The sequence below is a fragment of the Clinocottus analis genome, unplaced genomic scaffold (assembly GCF_023055335.1).
Source record: "Clinocottus analis isolate CAN_PGR_092001 unplaced genomic scaffold, fCliAna1.0.p SCAF_20, whole genome shotgun sequence".
NCBI classification, from domain to species: Eukaryota; Metazoa; Chordata; class Actinopteri; order Perciformes; family Cottidae; genus Clinocottus; species Clinocottus analis.
The window spans coordinates 1,336,740-1,360,207 of NW_027175932.1; the positions used below are offsets into that span (position 1 = coordinate 1,336,740).

General features: G+C 41.8%; 1 protein-coding gene across 3 annotated transcripts in view; it reads right to left on the reverse strand.

Annotated features, from left to right (window-relative positions):
• usp6nl (USP6 N-terminal like) overlaps nucleotides 1-23,468 on the reverse strand; it is a 37,941-nt gene that overhangs the window by 4,280 nt on the left and 10,193 nt on the right. Inside the window, exons 1-13 of one of the 3 annotated variants that reach the window (XM_068586468.1) lie at nucleotides 20,164-21,060; nucleotides 9,185-9,252; nucleotides 8,390-8,469; nucleotides 7,850-7,889; nucleotides 7,602-7,682; nucleotides 7,394-7,501; nucleotides 6,520-6,629; nucleotides 5,899-5,947; nucleotides 5,583-5,703; nucleotides 1,530-1,624; nucleotides 1,029-1,094; nucleotides 755-854; nucleotides 521-673 (exon numbers count right to left, since the gene is read on the reverse strand). In XM_068586468.1, the coding sequence (XP_068442569.1) occupies nucleotides 521-673; nucleotides 755-854; nucleotides 1,029-1,094; nucleotides 1,530-1,624; nucleotides 5,583-5,703; nucleotides 5,899-5,947; nucleotides 6,520-6,629; nucleotides 7,394-7,501; nucleotides 7,602-7,682; nucleotides 7,850-7,889; nucleotides 8,390-8,469; nucleotides 9,185-9,252; nucleotides 20,164-20,233 (1,141 nt within the window). In that variant the 5' untranslated portion in view covers nucleotides 20,234-21,060. Of the gene's footprint in view, nucleotides 1-520; nucleotides 674-754; nucleotides 855-1,028; nucleotides 1,095-1,529; nucleotides 1,625-5,582; nucleotides 5,704-5,898; nucleotides 5,948-6,519; nucleotides 6,630-7,393; nucleotides 7,502-7,601; nucleotides 7,683-7,849; nucleotides 7,890-8,389; nucleotides 8,470-9,184; nucleotides 9,253-12,659; nucleotides 12,736-20,163; nucleotides 21,061-23,468 lie in introns of those variants that run through there. The other 2 variants (XM_068586469.1, XM_068586471.1) reach the window with 2 other exon arrangements.

The window sequence follows — 23,468 nt, forward strand, 5'->3', positions numbered from 1 at the left end:
ATGCTGAAAAGCTCATGATAATTTATTTGAACTCACAAAAACTAATAATAATGATAACAACATTGCTAAAACATATGCATATATGTGTATTTATAAAGGTAATTGGCTATTAACTATTAGCTAGTTCTGCATAACATGAATAATACGAGTTAAAAGGTGTTTTTTTTTAAAAATTTGCTCTAAAAAAAAAAAAAAACGCTCTCGACAATAAAATTTGCTCGAAAAAAAAATACATTTAAAAATTAAAAAAAAAAAATTGGGCAATTTTTTTTGGGAGCTTTTTTTTTTTTAAGAGCAAATTTTAGTTTTGAGAGGGTTTTTTTTTTGGAGAGATTTTTTTTTTAGAGCAAAATTATTTTTGAGAGGAAATTTATTTTTGAGAGCAAATATTTTTGAGAGCGTTTTTTTTTTTTTAAGAGAGCAAATTTTTTAAAGGTTTTTAAAGAGCTGGTCCGGTTCAGCTGAGCCACAACATCAGCCCTGCCGGCGTCGCAGCCGGGTCGGTTCTGCCCGTGGTTACCTGGTGCCGGCAGCTCCATCTTCACCCTCCTGAGCTCCGTCATGGACGCCTGCAGCTGATCGACCACGAGGTCGTCCTCCAAGAAGAAGTTTTTGGACAAAGTCACCTGCAGGAACTCCACCAGCTCCTCCATGGACAGCTTCATCAGGTGCTCTGGGGATCGAATCAAACGCACACAAGTAAGGGAAGATGTCCTGGGAGAGCCGGGCGGCGGCCGGCGCAGAGTCCACTCACTCTTGTGCAGCTTGAGGATGGTGTAGGACATGGTGGGCAGCACGCGCTCGCCCTCAAAGATGTAGATGTCCCAGATCCTCAAGGTGAGCGTGAAGGGCGTCTGCGAGGAGACGGAAACAAAAAGGGTCAGAACATCTCATGGAGGACGAATCCGGTCCGTCTTCACATACTTTCTGACTTCTGTCCTCATGGTTGAAAGCACTTATTGGAAGTCGTATGTCATGTATGTAAAACATGTTTTTTCCCGTTTTATTTCCCATGTTCATGTACTCACTCTGTCCAGGAAGCACTGGAAGAACCACTTCATGGTGTAGAGGCTGGTCAACACCTCTTGGCTGTCCTGCAGCCGCACAAACACACAACGACTGTTTAGTGCACAAGATAACACAACAATAATAATAATAAATTGGATAAATAAATACCTATATATTTCAAGTTTCCTTTTGAATGAGTGAAACCATCTGGGTTGTTTATCTTCTACACGTTTGCTAACGCTCGCTAGCCAACATTCGCCAGCTAACGCACGGCAGCTATCGCTCGCCAGCTAACGCTCGCTAGCCAACATTCGCCAGCTAACGCACGGCAGCTAACGCTCGGCAGCTAACGCTCGCCAGCTCATGGCTCTACAACAGCTGCTAAATTTAGAATCGGAAAAATCCACAAATTAGCTTCACCGATATTCACGGGTCAAAGTTTAGGAAAAAAAGCAGCGGCTTATAACTGGAATTTTTTCGGTGAACAACACATTTGGAGGGGGCGCGTTTGTTTTCCTCACCAGGTGCTTCTTCAGTTTGGGCATCATCTTCTTCAGGATGCGGTCGTGGTGCTCCTGGAAGCGCATCAGCTTCGGGAAGCCGGGGACGAAAAACCCTGAAGGAGACGACGGGAGAAGGGACGATGAGTCGAGCAGATTTAATTCATCTATTTCTGCTCTCGATAACCACGACACAAACGTTAGTCCAGCTCAAGGCCTTCAGACCGGCGTCTTGTTTACAGGTGTTTTGCTCACATATTGAGCAAAACGTCGAGGTATTCATACACAGTTTATAGCTTTCTAGGCGCCTCCTGAGGGTACGTAAATGTACTGCAGGTATGGACATTAAAAAAGAATAAAATTTCAAAAATCCTTTTAAAATAGATATTATGGAAACATTCAATAGTAAAAGTGTAAGTTCACGAGCTGAATTTGATATATTCTATACACGCACCCTTAAACTTTACATTATTGTTGGTACAGTACGGCATCTTGAACATTATTGTGTCATTAAATCAGAGGTGTTGTGCAAAAATGCTTTTAGTTGGTATTAAGATAGATTTGTGTCTTTTTTTACCCAAGCAAATGTCTTGTTTGTAAGTAAATTATCTCCAAATCTTTGCTCTTAATTCAAAGAATTGCTCTTCAAAAAAAAGTAAGAAAACTCTCAAAAAAAATTTGCTCTAAAAACAAAAAAAAATGCTGTGAATATTTTTTTTGAGCAATCTGTTTTTTTAAGAAAGCAAATTTTTTTTAAGATCAAATTTTTTTTTGAGAACAAATTTTAGTTTTGATAGCTTTTTTTGGAGGGAGAACTTTTTTTTTTGGAACAATTTTTTTTTCTAGCAATTTTTTTAGAAAGCGTCTTCTCCTTCAAAACAGCAATTTTTTTTCAGAGAAAATCTTTTTTTTCGAAGAGCAAACTTTTATTTAGAGCAAATTTTACTTTTGAGAGCCTTTTTTTTTTTAAGAAAGCAAATTTTTTTTAAGAGCAAATTTTTTTTGAGAGCAAATTTTAGTTTGGAGAGCTTTTTTTGGAGGGAGAACTTTTTTTTTTTCTAACAATTTTTTTTTTTAGCAATTTTTTTCGAAAGCGTCTTCTCTTTCAAAACAGCAATTTTTTTCAGAGAAAATCTTTTTTTTGAAGAGCAAACTTTTTTTTTTTTAGAGCATTTTTTTTTTTAAGAAAGCAAATTTTTTTTGAAGAGCAAATTTTTTTTAAAGCAAATTTTAGTTTTGAGAGCTTTTTTTTGGAGGGAGAACTTTTTTTTTCTACCAATTTTTTTCCAAAGCGTCTTCTCTTTCAAAACAGCATTTTTTTCAGAGAAAATCTTTTTTTTGAAGAGCAAACTTTTTTTTAGAGCAAATTTTTTTTGAGAGCAAATTTTAGTTTTGAGAGCTTTTTTTGGAGGGCGAACTTTTTTTTTTTTCTAACAATTTTTTTTTCTAACAATTTTTTTTTTTTAGCAATTTTTTTCGAAAACGTCTTTTCTTTCAAAACAGCAATTTTTTCAGAGAAAATATTTTTTTTGAATAGCAAACTTTTTTTAGAGCAAATTTTACTTTTGAGAGCATTTTTTTTTTTTAAGAAAGCAAATTTTTTTTGAAGAGCAAATTTTTTTGAAAGCAAATTTTAGTTTTGAGAGCTTTTTTTGGAGGGAGAACTTTTTTTTAGCAATTTTTTTCGAAAGCGTCTTCTCTTTCAAAACAGCATTTTTTCAGAGAAAATCTTTTTTTTGAAGAGCAAACTTTTTTTTAGAGCAAATTTTTTTTGAGAGCAAATTTTAGTTTTGAGAGCTTTTTTTGGAGGGAGAACTTTTTTTTTTTCTAACAATTTTTTTTTCTAACAATTTTTTTAGAAAACGTCTTTTCTTTCAAAACAGCAATTTTTTCAGAGAAAATATTTTTTTTGAAGAGCAAACTTTTTTTAGAGCAAATTTTACTTTTGAGAGCATTTTTTTTTTTAAGAAAGCAACTTTTTTGTAAGAGCAAATTTTTTTGAGAGCAAATTTTTTTTGAGAGCAAATTTTAGTTTTGAGAGCATTTTTTGGAGGGAGAACTTTTTTTTTTTCTAACAATTTTTTTTTCTAACAATTTTTTTAGAAAACGTCTTTTCTTTCAAAACAGCAATTTTTTCAGAGAAAATATTTTTTTTGAAGAGCAAACTTTTTTTAGAGCAAATTTTACTTTTGAGAGCATTTTTTTTTTTTAAGAAAGCAACTTTTTTGTAAGAGCAAATTTTTTTGAGAGCAAATTTTTTTTGAGAGCAAATTTTAGTTTTGAGAGCTTTTTTTGGAGGGAGAACTTTTTTTTTTTCTAACAATTTTTTTTTCGAGCAATTTTTTTCGAAAGCGTCTTCTCTTTCAAAACAGCAATTTTTTTCCGAGAAAATATTTTTTTTGAAGAGCAAACTTTTTTTAGAGCAAATTTTACTTTTGAGAGCTTTTTTTTGGAGGGAGAACTTTTTTTTTCTACCAATTTTACTTTTGAGAGCTTTTTTTTGGAGGGAGAACTTTTTTTTTCTACCAATTTTTTTTTTTAGCAATTTTTTTCGAAAGCGTCTTCTCTTTCAAAACAGCATTTTTTTCAGAGAAAATCTTTTTTTTGAAGAGCAAACTTTTTTTTAGAGCAAATTTTTTTTGAGAGCAAATTTTAGTTTTGAGAGCTTTTTTTGGAGGGAGAACTTTTTTTTTTCTAACAATTTTTTTTTTTTAGCAATTTTTTTTCGAAAGCGTCTTCTCTTTCAAAACAGCAATTTTTTTCCGAGAAAATATTTTTTTTGAAGAGCAAACTTTTTTTTAGAGCAAATTTTACTTTTGAGAGCTTTTTTTTTTTTTTTTAAGAGTAAATATTTTTTGAGAGCAAATATTAGTTTTGAGAGCTTTTTTTGGAGGGAGAACTTTTTTTTTTTCTAACAATTTTTTTTTCGAGCAATTTGTTTAGAAAGCGTCTTTTCTTTCAAGAGAGCAATTTTATTTCAGAGAAAATCTTTTTTTTGAAGAACAAACTTTTATTTAGAGCAAATTTTACTTTTGAGAGCATTTTTTAGTTTTGAGACCTTTTTTTGGAGGGAGAACTTTTTTTTCTAACAATTTCTTTTTTTTAGCAATTTTTTTCGAAAGCGTCCTCACTTTCAAAACAGCAATTTTTTTTTAGAGAAAATCTTTTTTTTGAAGAACAAACTTTTTTTTAGAGCAAATTTTACTTTTGAGAGCATTTTTTTTAAAGAAAGCAAAATTCTTTTAAGAGCAAATTTTTTTTGAGAGCAAATTTTAGTTTTAAGAGCTTTTTTTTGGAGGGAGAACTTTTTTTTTCCAAAAATTTTTTTTTTTAGCAATTTTTTTCTAAAGCGTCTTCTCTTTCAAAACAGCAATTTTTTTCAGAGAAATTTTTTTTTTTGAAGAGCAAACTTTTTTTTAGAGCATTTTTTTTAAGAGCAAATATTTTTTGAGAGCAAATATTAGTTTTGAGAGCTTTTTTTGGAGGTAGAACTTTTTTTTTTTCCAACAATTTTTTATTCGAGCAATTTTTTTAGAAAGCGTCTTCTCTTTCAAAACAGCAATTTTTTTCAGAGAAAATCTTTTTTTTGAAGATCAAACTTTTTTTTAGAGCAAATTTTACTTTTGAGAGCATTTGTTTTTTTTAAGAAAGCAAAAATTTTTTAAGAGCAAATTCTTTTTGAGAGCTTTTTTGGAGGGAGAACTTTTTTTTTCTAACAATTTTTTTTTCTAGCAATTTTTTTTCAAAAGCGTCTTTTCTTTCAAAACAGCAACTATTTTTCAGAGAAAATCTTTTTTTTTGAAAAGCAAACTTTTATTTATAGCAAATTTTACTTTTGAGAGCGTTATTTTTTAAAAAACAATATTTTTAATTGAGAGCAGAGATTTAGAGATAATTTACTTACAAACAAGAAATTTGCTTTTAAAAAAGACTGAAATCTACGTTCATAAGTACTCGGCTGAAACTATTTCACAGGCGTGAAGGTCACTGGGAAAAGGTCGAGAACCAGCGACCTGTGGGCTGCAACACGGCCCTAAAGGCGTCGTGTTTTTACCGTGCTTGGCGTGTTTTTACCGTGCATGGCGTGTTTCTGCCCCGACAGCAGCTTGACCAGCGCCCAGAAGGCGTCCTCCTCGTTCATGTAGATGAGCAGCAGAGCTGTGATCTGACTCATGCCCTGGCAGTAGCCCACCTCCTGCACACACACACACACACACACACAAACACACACACACACACACACACACACAGGTGAGTTGATTCATAACCGCCGCCGGTTTTGTTTTCTCATGCGTGTTCAGTCTTCCTGAAACATTTGGTGGGAAATCCAGTATTTCAAAAGTACGGCAACCTGTGTGTGTGTGTGTGTGTGTGTGTGTGTGTGTCTCACCGTGTTGTACATGGAGTAGGCTGTGAGGACGTGGAAGAGAGCCTGCTGCCTGAGGAACACACACAGACACACACACAGACACACAGACCACAGTAAGAGTTGAGAGCCACGATCGCCTGATATATATTTCACATTTTTTCAACATTATATGTTTTTTTTTGATATATATTATATAATGTTTTTTTTTTTGTGGCGCTATACTCTCTGACTTTTTCACATTTTTGTTTTTGTGTTTCCAACGTACTATAACTTTTTTTCATCACTTTTTTCGAAACAGTACATTATGAATTTTTCCACAACTTTCATATTTTTTCCTACAAACTAAGAAAAAATAAATCATCATAAATTAACTTTATTTCCACATTCTACGCAGTTTTTTTTTCAACATGCAAAATTATTCAGATATACTGACTGAAAAAAAAATACGATCGTATCACATTTTATGATGTTTTTTATACTAAAACCTTTTTACCACATTTCTTACATACTTTATCGTTACTTTTTGGGAATATTATTTTAATAAAATATACTATATACGGCTCTTTGAAATGTCTAAACCGACTACGCATTGGCTTTGTGACATCATAACTTGACTTGCTCATGAACAGCATCAGTACGTACTTGACGTCGTAGCGCGTCATGAACATGACGTGGTCTCTGTACGTCCGGTTCACGTCCAGGTCGATCTGACGGATGTCTGGAGAGACGCCTCGAGCTCGAGCCTTCAGCTTCTGAGGACGGACAGAGAGAGATGGATGGATGGATGGATGGATGGATGGATGGATGGATGGATGGATGGACGAACGGACGGATGGATGAATGGACGGATGGGTGGATGGATGGGTGGATGTGTAGAGAGATAGATGGATGGATGCATGTATAGAGAGATGGATGGATGGATGGATGGGTGGATGTATAGAGAGATGGATGGATGGATGGATGTATAGAGAGATAGATGGATGTATAGAGAGATGGATGGATGGATGGATGGATGGGTGGATGGATGTATAGAGAGATAGATGGATGGATGGGTGGATGGATGGATGGATGGATGGATGGATGTATAGAGAGATAGATGGATGGATGGGTGGATGGATGGATGGATGGATGGATGGGTGGATGTATAGAGAGATGGATGGATGGATGGATGGGTGGATGGATGGATGGATGAGTGGATGGATGTATAGAGAGATAGATGGATGGATGGGTGGATGGATGGATGGATGGATGGATGGGTGGATGTATAGAGAGATGGATGGATGGATGGATGGGTGGATGGATGGATGGATGAGTGGATGGATGTATAGAGAGATAGATGGATGGATGGATGGATGGGTGGATGGATGTATAGAGAGATAGATGGATGGATGGATGGATGGGTGGATGGATGTATAGAGAGATAGATGGATGGATGGATGGATGGGTGGATGGATGGATGTATAGAGAGATAGATGGATGGATGGATGTATAGAGAGATAGATGGATGGATGGGTACCTCGTAGAAGTCCTTCTTCTCCTCCTTCATCTTGGGGATGTCGAGCAGCAGACTCCACACTTCGCCTCTCAGCTGCAGAGGAATCCCCTTGTAGACCCTCCGGCTCAGCTGGAAGGAAGCGAGAAGAAGAGCTTTTTATTTAGGAGGAAGAGGAGGAGGAAGAAGAGGAAGAGGAGGAGACAAACAGGAAGGAAACACAGCCGGTCACCTTGTCGCTGTTCTTGTATTTGTCCCAGCTCTTCAGCATCTTCAGCCATTTTGTCAACCGCTCCATCTCCACCAGTTTATGCTGCGTGGAGACAAGAAGAAGTGACACGTTAATTACTTCCTCTTCTTCCTCTTCCTCTTCTTCGTTCTGATGGGAGCCGTTTGACGCTCCAACACTCACAGAAAGAACTCGTCAGCTCTTCAAAGATAAATGATTTTAAAATCACAAACAAACATCAAGAAACTCACCTTCTCCTCCACCGAGTCGTAGGATGGAAGTTCATTCTTACTGAGGAGAGAAGGAGAGAAGGAGAGGAGAGAAGGAGAGATAAATGATCTTAACCTTCAGAGTATTTTTAGTTTCGTCCTCGCTTGTCACACGAAGAAAAATCATAGTTCAAGAGACAGAAAAACATGAAAAACACTGATGAGGAAAGAAAGAGTGGAACCAGGATCAGTGCTCGTCTCACTCGTTCATCTCACTCCTTCATCTCACTCGTTCATCTCACTCCTTCATCTCACTCCTTCATCTCACTCCTTCATCTCACTCCATCTCACTTCACACGTCAGCGTTCACACAAACAGGAAATAACAGATTAGATGTTTCCTGAGTTCCTGCTGTGTTTATCTCTCTGAGTAAAGTATGGAAGCCCATGAGGGACTTTATTTAGATAAGCTTTAAACGTAGCTTAGCATCACGTTTACCCTCCTCTCCTCCTCCTCCTCCTCCATAATATAATACATATACATGTAGTGATGAAGGTTACAGGATGTTTCCTCTGTCCTTACTGAACGAAGCCGAAGCGATCCACGACTTTGTAGAGGTGGAAGTTGGTGTCTTCCCAAGGCTCCACGGTGGCCTCCTTACCCTAGGAGACAGGAGAGAGGAGACAGGAGACAGGAGAGAGGAGACAGGAGAGGAGGCAGAAGAGGAAAGAGGAGAGGAAGGAAGTGAGGAAGGAAACAAACTGTTGGTTCCAGATACAAAAACAAACATGAACACAAACTGATTCAAGTCGTCTTAACTTCATAGTTCCCATGATGCTTAGGGGAACGTAAACAGGAAGTATAAAGTTATTTTTAGACGATATTAGTATATAATTTGGCAACATTAGAAGTACACAGAAGTACCTGTGAGCTTCTGATTGTGTTGTACTCCTGAATGTACACACGAGTGTACACACTGTACTTTAAGACTGAAGGAAACTTTAGTTCAGAAGCAACTTTATGGTTTCTAAGCTCCTGGATATTTATTCAAGTTTCTCCAGCGTTAATATTAATATTCCTCACCGGCGGCCACGAGGCTCCAGATGTTTGAGGTGAAATGTTTACACACACACACACACACACACACACACACACACACACACACACACACACACACACACAGCTGAATAAATAACTCAGAACACACACGACCTGGAAAGACCTCCGTGTTTATATATTATATAGTGTTATAGGAGATTACAACGGATTCATTAGGGTTCGTCCTCTGAGGATCAAGAAGAGGAAACATTTCATGTGCTGGATGTTGAGATATTTACGCTAACTCGGCATTAAAAGCTTCCTGCTGGTTTAACACACCTTGTCATATTTGGCGACGATCTCTGCTCGCTCCTGGTCCAGCTTCACCGCCGCATCCTGATCAGACGCTGGAGGGAAACAACAGCGTTACTTTAAAGGAGCTAAACACTATTTTAAGCCTTTGTTTTTTGACAAAGAGATGAATGGAGCGCGTCGTCTCTCTCGTTCCAGCAGCAAAAAACAAGACGTCGCTGATGTTTCTGTTTACTTTCACTCAATTTTATACAAGAAATAAACACAAAAAAATGGTTTCAACAAACCACACAAAGCATAACGTTCGTATTTAAACACAGAACACACACACACACACACACACACACACACACACACACACGGCCTTCATGTGTGTTTACATGGAGCGCAAACATTCAGACTTCAGACTTTCTATGAGGAGATTTTCATCTTTATTTTTCTTTTACTAGCGAAAAATGATCTTCCATACGACCACACTGTGAGCGTAGGAACAATGTAATTATACGCACACACACAGACACACACACACACACACACACCTCTCACCTCTAAATCAGTACTTCTCACATTCACACTCACACTTCCCGATGCAGCGACCACGAGAGGCTCAGAAACATCAGGTGTGTGTTAACAGAGCAGTCTCTCACACACACACACTCTCACACACACACACACACTCCGTTAAGTGGGGTCACGTTGTGCGTGTGTGTTACGCAGCGTTTTAATGGATCACACCTACAAGCAGTGAAGTGAATAAAGAAGTAACACAAACAAAAACCTTTATGAATCTAAAAGTGTTTCACTTCCTTAAGAACAAGTGAACGGAGGTTTAGTCGGATAATCTTTTTAATTCCTTTTAAGGAAAAACAGCCTTTCAAACAGGAGTTTGTTGTTGTAATACTCGTTGTGGCCACAAGAGGCAGAAGTTCACCTCGACGTTGTGAACACGACGAAAAGCCGGAAAGCAAAGAAAAACATGAACGCTTCATAGAACAAGACGTCTGCTGCTGGAGGCCGGACATGAGGATTAATGTCAAACTTTATGATCCCTTTCGCTTTAGCCCCCCCTCCCTCATCCCCCCCCCCCTCCCTTCCCTCTCATGCCCCTCCTCTCTCAAACAGGAAGCACTTGACTCTCTCGTCCTCCACTTCCTGTCCGGGTCTCCGGGGTTCAAACTGGAATTCCAGAACAAACAAGCTGGCATCTCAGTTTATATCGTGTGTGTGTGTGTGTGTGTGTGTGTGTGTGTGTGTGTGTGTGTGTGTGTGTGTAAATAAACAAATACGGTGAAGAGCTTTTTCTTCTTTTCCCCAGGAGCCCCACTGGTTCCCATAGTGAGAGCAACTGGTATTCAGCCCTCAGAGACGACACACCAGAGCCTTTCAGGCCTCCAGACCGCCGGGGTGTGTGTGTGTGTGTGTGAGTGTGTGTGTGTGTGTAAACACATTTTTCTTACGTTCACACAACGTGGTTAGTATGGAAGCCCATTGCCCCAAGTAAAGAAAGTTGAAAATTTAGCTGCGATAATAGAAATATCCCCATATTTCGAGATATAAAGTCATCATTTTGAGATAAAAAGTCATAATTTTTAAATAAAAAGGCATAATTCTCGAGATATTTCAGATAAAAAGTCAGAATTTCAAAATACTAAATCATAATTTTGAGATAGAAATTCATAATTTTGAGATTAAGAGTCCTAACTTTTAGATTAAAAGTCATAATTTCAGATAAAAAGTCATAAATTCGACCATCTTAATTTGACAGAATTAGAAGTTAAAACACATTAGTTCTTCCTTTAAGTGACATCCGTATTTGTCGAGTACAAATATTAATCCACCAGATTAAAATCCAGAGTTCCTCGCTTCAGGACGACTTCTCTTGATTTATTTCCAGCAGGCGCTTTGAGAATAAAACACAAAACTAAAAGTTTCTGCCGAGTCGCTTCAACGTAGAGAGAATGAAACCCGAGGCCTTGAAGAACAGGATCCTCGTGCTGCGTTCAGGTCACGTGGGAATTTACAGGCAGCACCGAGGCGACAGAGTCACGAGAAGTCGTGCATTTCAGGAAGTGAAGTGTGACTTCCCCCGCGACGGATTACAATGAAACGCTGGCGGTGAAGCGGCACGAGGTGTTTCATTGGAATCGCTTCACTTATTAAAACTTTCAGTCGGAGTTCACAGGAACATGTGGAGAAGTGTGAAGAGACAGAAATGAAATCAGCCCAAAAATTTAAATATGTATTTTTATCAAACAAAACACGACCTTTGAATCCGAGCAGCGAGAAAATGAAGTGAAACTGACTCAAGTCAAAGTGAACCAAGCGGCTCCTTTAAGGCCAGAAGCCCCGCTTCATGACAAACTACTGACGAAGCCACGCTTTATGACAAACTACTGACGAGGCCACGCTTCATGACAAACTACTGACGAGGCCACACTTCATGACAAACTACTGACGAGGCCACACTTCATGACAAACTACTGACGAGGCCACGCTTCATGACAAACTACTGACGAGGCCCCGCTTCATGACAAACTACTGACGAGGCCACGCTTCACGACAAACTACTGACGAGGCCAGTAGACTTTTCCACGACTTTTTCACAACTTTTCTACGACTTTTTTTACAAATTTACAAAAACTTTTCCAAGGTTTTTCCACGACTTTTTTTTACAAATTTTCCACAACTTTTCTACCACTTTACTATAACTTTTCTACTTTTTTTGTACGACTTTTTTACAAATTTGCCACAACTTTTCTACGACTTTTTTTTTTTTACAAATTTACAAAAACTTTTCCAAGATTTTTCCACAACTTTACTATAACTTTTCTCCTTTTTTTTGTACGACTTTTTCACAACTTTTCTACGAATTTTCCACAACTTTTCTACGACTCTTCCAAGGTTTTTCCACGACTTTTTTATGAATTTTCCACAACTTTTCTACCACTTTACTATAACATTTCTACTTTTTTGTACGACTTTTTCACAACTTTTCGAAGATTTTTCCACGACTTTTTTTACAAATTTTCCACAACTTTTCTACGACTTTTTTTTTTTTACAAATTTACAAAAACTTTTCCAAGATTTTCCCACGACTTTACTATAACTTTTCTACTTTTTTTGTACGACTTTTTTCACAACTTTTCTACAAATTTTTACCACGACTTTTTTTTTAACAATTTTTCCAGGATTTTTCTTATTTCAAACTCATCGTAAATGAACATCACGAACACATTCACACCACTTTTACTACATTTTTGGGGATTTTATTTGTTTCAAGGACTTTTCCAGGCCTGGAAACAACCATTTAAAGCTCCAGGACGCCTCCAGGTCCTCCATGAGCGTACAAAGTGATGAAAACAGTAAAAACCAGACTGTCATGTGCACTTTGAAGTGCAACTTCCCGCTCAGAGACTCGTCTCAAACTGAAGCGTTCAGTAAAAACGTCCACAAACAAACAAACTTCATGGCCGCGCTTCAAAATAATCGTTTCCTCTGTTACCTGGTTTCCAGCGGCCCCGCGGGTCCTCAGAGCGAGCCGGAGCTTTAGTCCGCATCGGTCGACCGAGAGACAAAACCTGAACTACCTCATCACGCCGCCGGCCTGCCCACCGCCACGCACCACCAGGGGGAGGGGGGAGGGGGGAGGATGATGATGATGATGATGATGATGCAGCGAGCGAAAGAGAAGTGAGATCAGCGACGCCACAAAGCTGCTGCTTGTTCAGCTTTGAGGCCTCCAGACGGGAATCTGACTGCAGGAGAGAGTCAGTCCCACTCGCTGCATTCCACACCCAAACACAACAACAACACAACAACAAGCTCTATTCAAGAGAGAGAGAGAGAGAGAGAGAGAGAGAGAGAGAGAGAGAGAGAGAGAGAGCTTTTCCAAATGTCACAAACTTATAAAACGTGGCCGTTCGCGAGTTCTCGTTTCAGTCGTTCAGAAGATTAAAACACTTTGAGTTGATTTGTTTGTTTATGTAAACAAACAAATTCCAAACTGTCCAAAGTGAAAATAACTTCCTTCAAAGTAAAAGCACGGCGGAGCGACGGAGACGGTTTGGTGATGAACGGTTTCCATTAAAACTTCATTACGAGACGGACGTGATGGACCGCGAAGGGTTGTGATGCGGAGGAGGAGAAGAAGAGAGGGAGGGGGGAGGGAGGAGAAGAAGAGAGGGGGGGGGAGGGAGGAGAAGAAGAAGAAGAAGAAGAAGAAGAAGAAGAAGAAGAAGAAATCTCAATGGTGGCGTCTATCTGAGCTTCATAGGTACAGGAAATATATGAATTTTTGACGGGAGAACTGCTAGAGAGAGAGAGAGAGAGAGAGAGAGAGAGAGAGAGAGAGAGAGAGAGAGAGAGAGAGAGAGAGAGAGAGAGAGAGAGAGAGAGAAAGAGAGACATTTGTGTGAACATTCACACTAATAAAGCACATTGAAACATTGAATTGAATTGATAATATCTAGGATCGTTCATTCCCAAATTTTCCCAGGGGATGAATAAAGTATATGAGATATATATATATATATATATATATATATATATATATATATATATATATATATATATATATATATATATATATTCATTTCAATGTGTTTTATTGGCCTGAATGTTCACACATAAAGACTTTCTTTACAATCTGGTGGGTAAAAAATAAAATGAGCAGAAAGATTTTTGGCAAAGCAACGAACAAACAGACGAACGTAAAAGAAGAGAAGCATCGATTTCCTCTCATATGTTACATTCGTCTGTCCGGAGCACCACGAAGCCAACACACAGTCTCAATATTAAACAAATATGAATCAATATCAACGTGTCCGTCAGGGAGATAAGAGACGCTTCTGCTCAGAGAGGCTGGATGTGGGATGAAGGGCTCTCTGACAACATGAGTGTATTATTACCTGCAGCAGGTGTGTGAAGCTCTGCAGGAAGTGAAAGACGGCTGGTTCCTCGCCGTTTAAGGTCAAAGTCTGAGGCCATTTCCTCGTCGCTCCGGCACTTTTACTGCCTCTGCTGAACGTTATGAAACCCAGATCCACTTCTCCAACGGCGGAAGCTCGACAACCCTAAAATATTTAAACCCCGGCTCATTAAAAAAGGGCCGCGGCTGATTTAATGAACTGTCACACTGAGCAGGTGATGAATGGGCAAAGGATGAGACCTCCGGTTGTATAGAAGTCTATGCTTCATGTGTTCAAGCTGCATTCTCTCTCCTGACCACCAGGGGGCGACTCCTCTGGTTGTATAGAAGTCTATGCTTCATGTGTTAAAGCTGCATTCTCTCTCCTGACCACCAGGGGGCGACTCCTCTGGTTGTATAGAAGTCTTTGCTTCATGTGTTAAAGCTGCATTCTCTCGCCTGACCTGCTTTAGGGGCGGGACTACGAGGTGATTGACAGACGTATAACGGCGTCTCTTAAGTCCATATATGGTCACTTCCTGTTCACTGGTTGCAAAATAAACTTGCGTAGAGGAACAACACATCACATATTTCTGTTTTGAGTAATCAGGTGTTAAACTGGCACACACACACACACACACACACACACACACACACACACACACACACACACACACACACACACACACACACACACACTAACTAATGAAGCTCTAACAGAGAACAAGTTTGATCAAACTCAGCCGATCCGTCACATGACCGGTGAGCCGCTGCAGAAGCACCGGTGCCAACACGCAACACGCAACACACAACACGCAACACGCAACACAGCCGGCACCGGTTTGTCATGAACAAGACGAGGCAAGTCCGGAAAAAACACACAAAACAGCCGCACACATTAACAGCTTGCTCTGCAAACAGCTCAGCGTCAGACCTGGAGAGGCTGGAAAGATGAATTTCACTTTCTTTTTCATTCATTTTCCTCTTTAACTTGTTCTGTGGATCCGACAAATATCACAAATACAGAACAAAGAAGTTCTCACGACGCTTCTCGTCAACTTTTATTGTTCATTTAGATTTTAACGTCCTCATTGTGAACCCGGGCAGCGATTAAATAACATTATTTATCAGCGTCAGGGACTCTTGTCATGATTTTTGGAGCTGGGAATCTTTGGGAATCTCTTGATTCAATAAGAAAAAATCCTGTTTTTGGCAGCGTTCAGAGGCTGTTGCTCTTTTTCAGCGCACGCCAAACCATCAATCAATGCTTTTTTTTGTGTGCACAAAGTAAATGAAATATATGCAATTGACCAAACAGCTGGCGGTTGAGCCAACAGGCCTCGATGAAGGTCACGGTGGGGCTTCACAGAATAACAAACAAGCCTTTTTTTGATTTATTTATTGCATGAAAACTGCATTCGTTTGGAGGAATTGCTTCCATCTTAAATGAACGATGGAGATTCTTTTGAATCGAGTGTGCTCATAGAAAATAACCACTGTTCCTGCAAAGTTTTCTCCAACAACAACAACCTTATTAATTCAAGGCTCAGGAGCTCCTCCTCCTCCTCCTCTTCATCGTCTTCTATCATTATTATTACCTTCATCGAGGAAAGATACAAATCATTAAATCCCAAGATGAAGCGCTGCTTTCCTCTGAGGCCGAACAAAGGAAATCTGCCTTCTTTTAACCTTTGAAAGGGATTGTTTACGTGGCAGAGGTTCAGCACACGTTTAGTACACAAGTCTAAACTCAGAAATAGACTTTTTGGGGACAGAATAGAGACGTTTTATGCATAAATTAATAAACTGTGAAGGGGTCGATGCCTTCTGCTCAAACTTTTAAAAACACACTTATTTTTTAGGCCTTCGCTCGAAAATTGCGAACCCAAACTACGAAGAGTACATCTCAGCAACCACATGGGCTGTTTGATGAAGTGTTGTGTTGTAATAACTGTCCACATGTGGACAGTCTCTCTGCAAAGTTTGACTTTGATAAAGTGAACGATACTTTTTTTTTACAGGTTTTAGTACAGACAGCTCAGGCGAGATTTCCAAATCTGTGCATTTTGGAGCCCAGATGTTCAAGCAAAGCCGCCGCCGCCGGTGAAAGAAGCGTGACGTCGAGATTAAACTCTGCTCGACCACGAACGCCGGCAGCAGCAGGAACAGGAAGTGGACCGCAGCTGTTTTTTTTTCTGCCCTTTCGGGAGGACGGATGGGCAATTAGCCGCTCACGACACAGCGAGGATGTTAGCGAAGCGGCTTCAGCCGCTGCAACACCCGCTGGGTCTGGATGGTCTCGCAGTCCTTAACCAACAGCATGCGGGAACATACACACACAAACACACACACACACACACACACACACACACACACACACAAACACACACACATATATAATGCCTACAGATGGTTCACACGCCGGTGTGCAAAAGCACACAAAAATATGAGAAAGTGTCCTCGTTCGGAGCTTCTGGTGCATCATTTGAATATGTGAGCGAACCCTCCTCTAGGAGAGTGTTAAGATGCTCCAGGAGGGGGGAAGAGAGAGAGAGAAAGAGGGGGAAGAAAGAGAGAGATAGCTGAATAATGCAGAGGGATACTGAGCTGCTGACCAGGAGGATCCTGCAGTGGAGTCTCTCTTCGTGTCAGAAACCCTCTGCGCTCAAAAAGACGGCGAGTCGAAACAGGAAGTGATGAATTATCTGACAATGCATCAAACTGTCTGGTTCAGGACATAAAACAACAGCCCATATACTAATAAGACACCTTTTTGGAAAGATTAGGACCTAAAGAATCAGAATCTACAACAAAAATCACAATAAAACAAAAGCATCGGCCTGTAAGGAAGAGCTTCAGTCAAAAAACTGTGTCATTCGGTTCGAAAATGGCAAAATAACTTATTCTATGCCAAAAAAATGTGAATTTTTTTCAGATAATAGGCGAGGAGGGGGTTCTTTCAAAAGGTTATACGTGTTTAAAAAATGCCCGTGACATTTATTTCGTCTCTTCTGAGAGGCCTGAGCTGAAAAATACGCATAACCCTCAATAACCTCTTGAGATTGGAGAGACTCGCTGTGTTCCAGTTGGACGTGAGCCCTGAATCGGGAAAGAAATACCGGTTTCTGTTTGTCCTCTTTGTTTGACACACAGGACGGATCGCTGCCGAGGCCTCGGGGCTCCTGCAGGCTGCGAGTCGATACGCTGCGAAGATATTTTAAGGTTTGGTGTGAAGTATTGTCTTGTTGAAAGCAGCGCGATGAGCAGAGTTACGCCGCGTTACTCACATTGAGCGAAGAAGAACGAAACGCATTCGCAACGAGCTTCACCGCACTCCTAAAGCAACATCTGCTCGCCTCCTGCACCTCACAGCCAGCTATCACACCTCCAAGCACTGCAGCGAGTGTGTGAGTCTATGTGTGTGTGTGTGTGTGTGTGTGTGTGTGTGTGTGTGTGGAAGCCATCTCTAAATCTGCCTGCATTGATCCACGCCGCGAGAAGAGCCAAGGTGAATTCCTGCGCCGGGCTGATGGACGGAGGATAAAGACGACAGCCAAATGGGAAAAAATCGTTTTCCTGGCGAGTCGATAAAGAAGCTGAAAATCTCTGAAACACTCTGACACAACACACACACACACACACACACACACACACACAGTGACTTTGTCATCAAGTCTAATACACTGGCTGGAGTTCATGCAAAAAAAAAAGGTTCCACTTAGTGGCATAATTACAGTTTCTTTAGACTTCTATACAACCACCCTGGTGGTCAGGAGAGAGAATGCAGCTTTAACACATGAAGCATAGACTTCTATACAACCAGAGGAGTCGCCCCCTGGTGGTCAGGAGAGAGAATGCAGCTTTAACACATGAAGCATAGACTTCTATACAACCAGAGGAGTCGCCCCCTGCTGGTCAGGAGAGAGAATGCAGCTTTAACACATGAAGCATAGACTTCTATACAACCAGAGGAGTCGCCCCCTGGTGGTCAGGAGAGAGAATGCAGCTTTAACACATGAAGCATAGACTTCTATACAACCAGAGGAGTCGCTGATCATTGCATTTCGGCTAACTCCATTAAAAGCGAAGTTTCTGCGTATCAGCTCAGAGGTTAACGTTACCGGCCCTTTAAGACATATTTTCCGCCTCCATCCATCATTCAAAAGCATCGACTCAGGACAAAAGAGACTTTTACCTCAAACATCGGCGGCTGCAGCGCTCGTGTTGTTTAATTGGTCCTCCAGGAGTTCACTGGTGTTGTTAGTTGATGAATTAAAGCCGTTATCAAAGCCAGCTGGCAGCAAATAACAAGTACTTTCTACCTTAAAGCGGAATCTTTCTTTGTCTATTCAGCTTTTCACACAGTTTAGTGTAAACGATGAATACAACAACGCTGTGAATGTGGTTCAGTGAACCTTCAAACTTTCTTTTAACGTTCGGTGAAGCCGATCAAGGTAAAACGATTGAATAGCAACGCACCGCCACACACATCCAACGCAAATTTGACGCACACACGCGGCAATACAGCTCGAGAAATGAAGTGCTTCAGAAAAAATGTAAAATAAATTCATAAAATATATAATAGAATATGTAAAATATAAAAATTGAGGAAATACAGATTTATTTATTTTATTTGAGGACTGATGTGAGAAGTCAACCAGCTGTGGCTTTCTTCCTCCTGCAGGAAGAAAACTTGACCATAAAATAAATATATATACCACACACACACACACACACACACACACACACACACACACACACACACACACACACACACACACACACACACACACACACACACACACACACCATGGGTATATCGCACATCAGCCGATCCAATCAGGAGGCAGGACGAGAGGTCGGGGGTCACAGTGTTCCATTACCCCGGGCACCACGCTTCATTATTCACTGCACACCAGAGAAATGCAGCAGCAGGACACACACACACACACACACACACACACACACACACACAGAATATGCTGGTGTCCCACAGCAACAGAGCTATTAAGTGGCGTCTGCGGGGAAACGTCCCTCCTCTTCAGTCAAAGAAGTTTAACCTCGTCCACGATGACATTGAACACAACTTTATCATTTATCCTCATATTTTCCATGCCAAGATAAAAAAAGGCAGCTATCAGCTCGCTAGCTGGATGTCAGCTATCTAGACTTTAGCTCGCTAGCCATCAGCATTCCAGCTAGCGAGCTAACGGCGGCAATCATTAAACATTGGCTACCGTTAGCTTTTAGCAACAAAAAAACGTCTTTTTAAAGTGCGCTCAAAGGAACTGCAAAGCAAAGCAAATTAAACGTGTCGTTCACGTGTAACAAAAAAAAAAGGTGATGTGTAAAATGTGCGGACGTTAACCGCCGCCGTTAGCTAGCCAGTGTGGACGCGCTGTGTGGGCGGGGCCTGTGCACGTGTGACGAGCAGCTTCCTGCACCGATCCGCTGGCCGGGTGCGTAAAGGTGATAAAAGCATGCAGCGCTTCAACTTCTCTCTCTTTCACACTTCTGTCACAGACTGCAAACACCATGAACTCTGGGAGTTTGCACCTTCACAAGTCGCAGCACATCGTACCCGTCACTTTCTTAATTTGGCCGCGCAGAAGACTCACTTCTGCCGACGCACGCAGTTTGTTTCAAGCGTTCCGAAACGTTTAAGAGCAAAAAAATAAAAATTGACATCTCAGTCTAATAAATCCTGGAAAAAAAAGCCTTTCGGATGCAGAATTCAGACCGCCGGCGCTCGCCACTGAAACCTACATTACACTAATGAAGACGCTCCGGGAGGATTAAGGGCTCCTGACAGCGAGGCGAGGCGGCGCTCGCTCTCGGTTCTACAAGACGGAAGGAAGCGAGAGACGATGACATCACGGGCCGATAACCAGCTTTAAGAAAAGTCTGCTGGTATCCGACCCAAACATTCCTGCTGCTCTTCCTGCTCATAGAAAAAAAGATGGATAACGTCCACGTCTGTGAGACAGTGCAATTAGTGGCTTTGAAGGAAGGGTCAAGACATGATGTAACACACACACACACACACACACACACACACACACACACACACACACACACACACACACACACACACACACACCTCCAAACCTGGCCGCTGCCCTGCGTCTGGAGGGCGACACCAGCTCCTTGACGATCTGGAGGACCTGCATGGTCACGGCGAGGCGGCCGGTCGTGGCACAGGGCGGAGGCGGTCCATTGTTGCCCTCTCACCCTTCGCGACGACCCCTCCGGAGTCATCCCATAATCCACATCACGACTTCCTCACCCCTTCACCCTTCACCCTCACCCTCACCCTGAGACCTGGGGGCGTTCTCTGGGTGCTGCTCCTCCGGGAGTTTTCTGTAAATCTTTTTTGAGGTTCTTCTTTTTTCCCCCGCCCGCTTCCAGCTTTTTTTTAAAAGCTAGCTCATCAAACTCCCCGAGCTCTCGGATATCCTCAGATCCTTCTCGACTGGCGTTTTCTCGCTCTCCATCCCATAATACTTTTTTTTTTTTTAAAAGCCAAGGTCCTCCAAAAGCAGCAGCGAGCAAAAAAATGGAAAGAAAAACACAAAACACACGCGACCCGATAAGTGCTTCTTTAGTTGCCGGTCCTCGATGAAAACTGCGTTAACACACACACACACACACACACACACACACACACGAACCTCAACTCAACAACCGGCAGCTGCTGGAAGTAGCAGGAGGCAGCAATGTGTGTGTGTGTGTGTGTGTTGCTCAGCTGGAGTGCTCTCACACACACACACTCTTCATTTGGCGGTCGGCAGCGGAAAAGGATAAACACAGCGCTCCTCTTTTATCTTTCCTCTTCTGTCCTCCTTTCTGCTTCTTCTTGTGGATCAACACATGCACAGTTTCCCGGCGACGCCGCTCCTCCGCCGTCCAACTCTCACCTCCTTTTCCTGACTCCCTCGTCTCCTCCCATCCCTCTCTTTCTTCCCTTTCGCATCAGCCTCCTTCCCTCCCCTCCCTCCGTCCTGCAAAGGAAACCCGCTGCCTGCTTTCGCTCGCTATCCTCTCTCAAATTCTCATTAAGGGGAGCACTCACTCACCCCCAGCGTCGTCTCCTCCTTCCTTCCTTCCTTCCTTCCCTCCCTTCCTTTCCTTTCCTGCACCCCTCCCCTCCTTGTATCTCGGTGTAATTTTACAGTGGAGCTGAGAACATGAGCAGAATGTAAAAAGGCGGTGGAGGCGAGGCAGGAGATGTGAGTGTGTGTCTCTATGTTGGTGTGTTTGATGATTTACCGCCAGCGGCATCAGTAACGTTGTCAACCTCCGGTTACGCCCTCTCACATCTCCTGACCTCGCTCCTCCAGCGCATCACTCGCTCTGATAAAGATGTTTTTTTAGTGGCTTTAGATAACAACAACGGAGGGGAAACATTCAAGGATGCGACGCGCAAAGAGAAAACATGTTATCTCGGTTTGTCGAGAGTCTTGAGGTGATTTACTCGTGGCGGTGGAGGAAGGCGCCTTCTTACTTCTTCTGGACCTCGTGGCCTTTAAAGCGCGTAGATCACACTGTCGGAATTAATTGCCTTCACGTCGTGGTTGGCATTCATCTCACAGCGTCACACCGGTTCTGCTTTTATGGCTCTTTTTTCCAGTCAATGCGGGTATTTTTATCCATCATTTATATGTGGGGTTCCTCAGGGATCCATCCTCGGCCCCCGCTAGCTTTTTTCCACCCAACACTGGCCACGCGTCTTGTAACACCACATCTACCTGAACTTGCAGTTCTGCTTTTATGGGTCTTTTTTCCAGTCAATGCGGTATTTTTTCTCCATTATTTATATGTGGGGTTCCTCAGGGATCCTTCCTAGGACCCTCCAAGCTTTTTTCCCCTCCAATACCAAACACTGGCCACGCGTCTTGTTGCCCTGCTATCACTTGAAACTAATATTCTTTAATAACTGAAGATAGTAAAGTTAGATTTTCAGGACCTAAAGCAGAGGCGATACGCTGCCCCGCTAGTTCTTCATAGCATGTTGAAATAATCCCCCTTTCTTTGCAGATTTTTCTACCCACTGGTTTTTAATAAAATCGGGCTCAATTAGCCACAAAAGAAATGATTGATGTGATGGAGATTTCTCTCGCAGTGCACTTAAGACTCCCGTCCTTTTGTTACAGAAGACTTGAATATATCCAATTAGGCGTTGCACAGTTACACGCCATTGGAAACTGTCCACCGCTCTGTGTTGGCGGTTCACTTCTCCTGTCCGGATGTATCCTGCGCCCACGTCCATTATGCCGTCTCTAATCAGTCCACTATTCCTCTCTCTCTCTCCCTAACTCCATCATCGGTCCATTTAAACCTCCGCATCCCCCGCATCGTTGTCATGTCTTCTTTTTTTCCACCAGGATGACGCCGATGTCAGCGCTCCCGAAATTCATCACAGCCGACGTTGACCTTTCACTCGAGAGGACTTCCAGCTGCTCGTCGATGGCGGCGCTCGATGGTTAATGTCCTGTGTCTCTATAAGAAGACGAGGATGAGGAGGATGTGACCTTGAGCAACACACACACACTCACACACACACTGTGGATACCTGAGTGCAGCATGCCGGGAGCATTTTTTACGCTGCAAAAACACTAAAAAATAAAACCAGGTGCTTTTTCTTTTTCTCTCTCGCAAACATGTGGATTATTAATCATGCTGCTATTGACAGACACACACACACACACACACACACACACACACACACGCACACACACACGCTCTCAAACACCAGCCCAGCCGTGCGCCACATGCACACCCCTGTGCTTGAAGTGCGTCCGTACTCGCCGGCGTGTTGATCCTCCGGCTCTGAGTCAAAAGGTCCAATTACTGCATCGCTGGACCGACTCTGCTGTTGCTATGCTGAGACCCGCTGTTGCTAGGCTGTGACCCCCCCCCCTCCCCCCTCCCCTCCAGACGAGGTGAAAGTGTGGCCTTTCACTGCGTCCACCTTTCAGTGTCATTACGACGCCTACTTCAGATGAATTAAAGCTACAATACTGCCAACAAGAGACCTGGTTGCTGTGTCACGTCCACCGGGCTAATGGTTTCTTACGTACAGCCAATGGTGTCTTATGTACAGCCATGCAGACAAGAGAACAGCGGGTCGGTTATCAGATGCATACTCTATCATTTATCAGATCCGGATATGTCATGCTGCACAAAGCGTCATTTATAATGGATGATCGGTGTGTTATCTTTTCCATGACTCATGAAGCATAGACTTCTATACAACCAGAGGAGTCGCCCCCTGGTGGTCAGGAGAGGGAATGCAGCTTTAACACATGAAGCATAGACTTCTATACAACCAGAGGAGTCGCCCCAGATTGAGTGGAAGAACAGGAGAAACGTTACCAAAGAAGAAGACACGGCTTTGAGACAGAA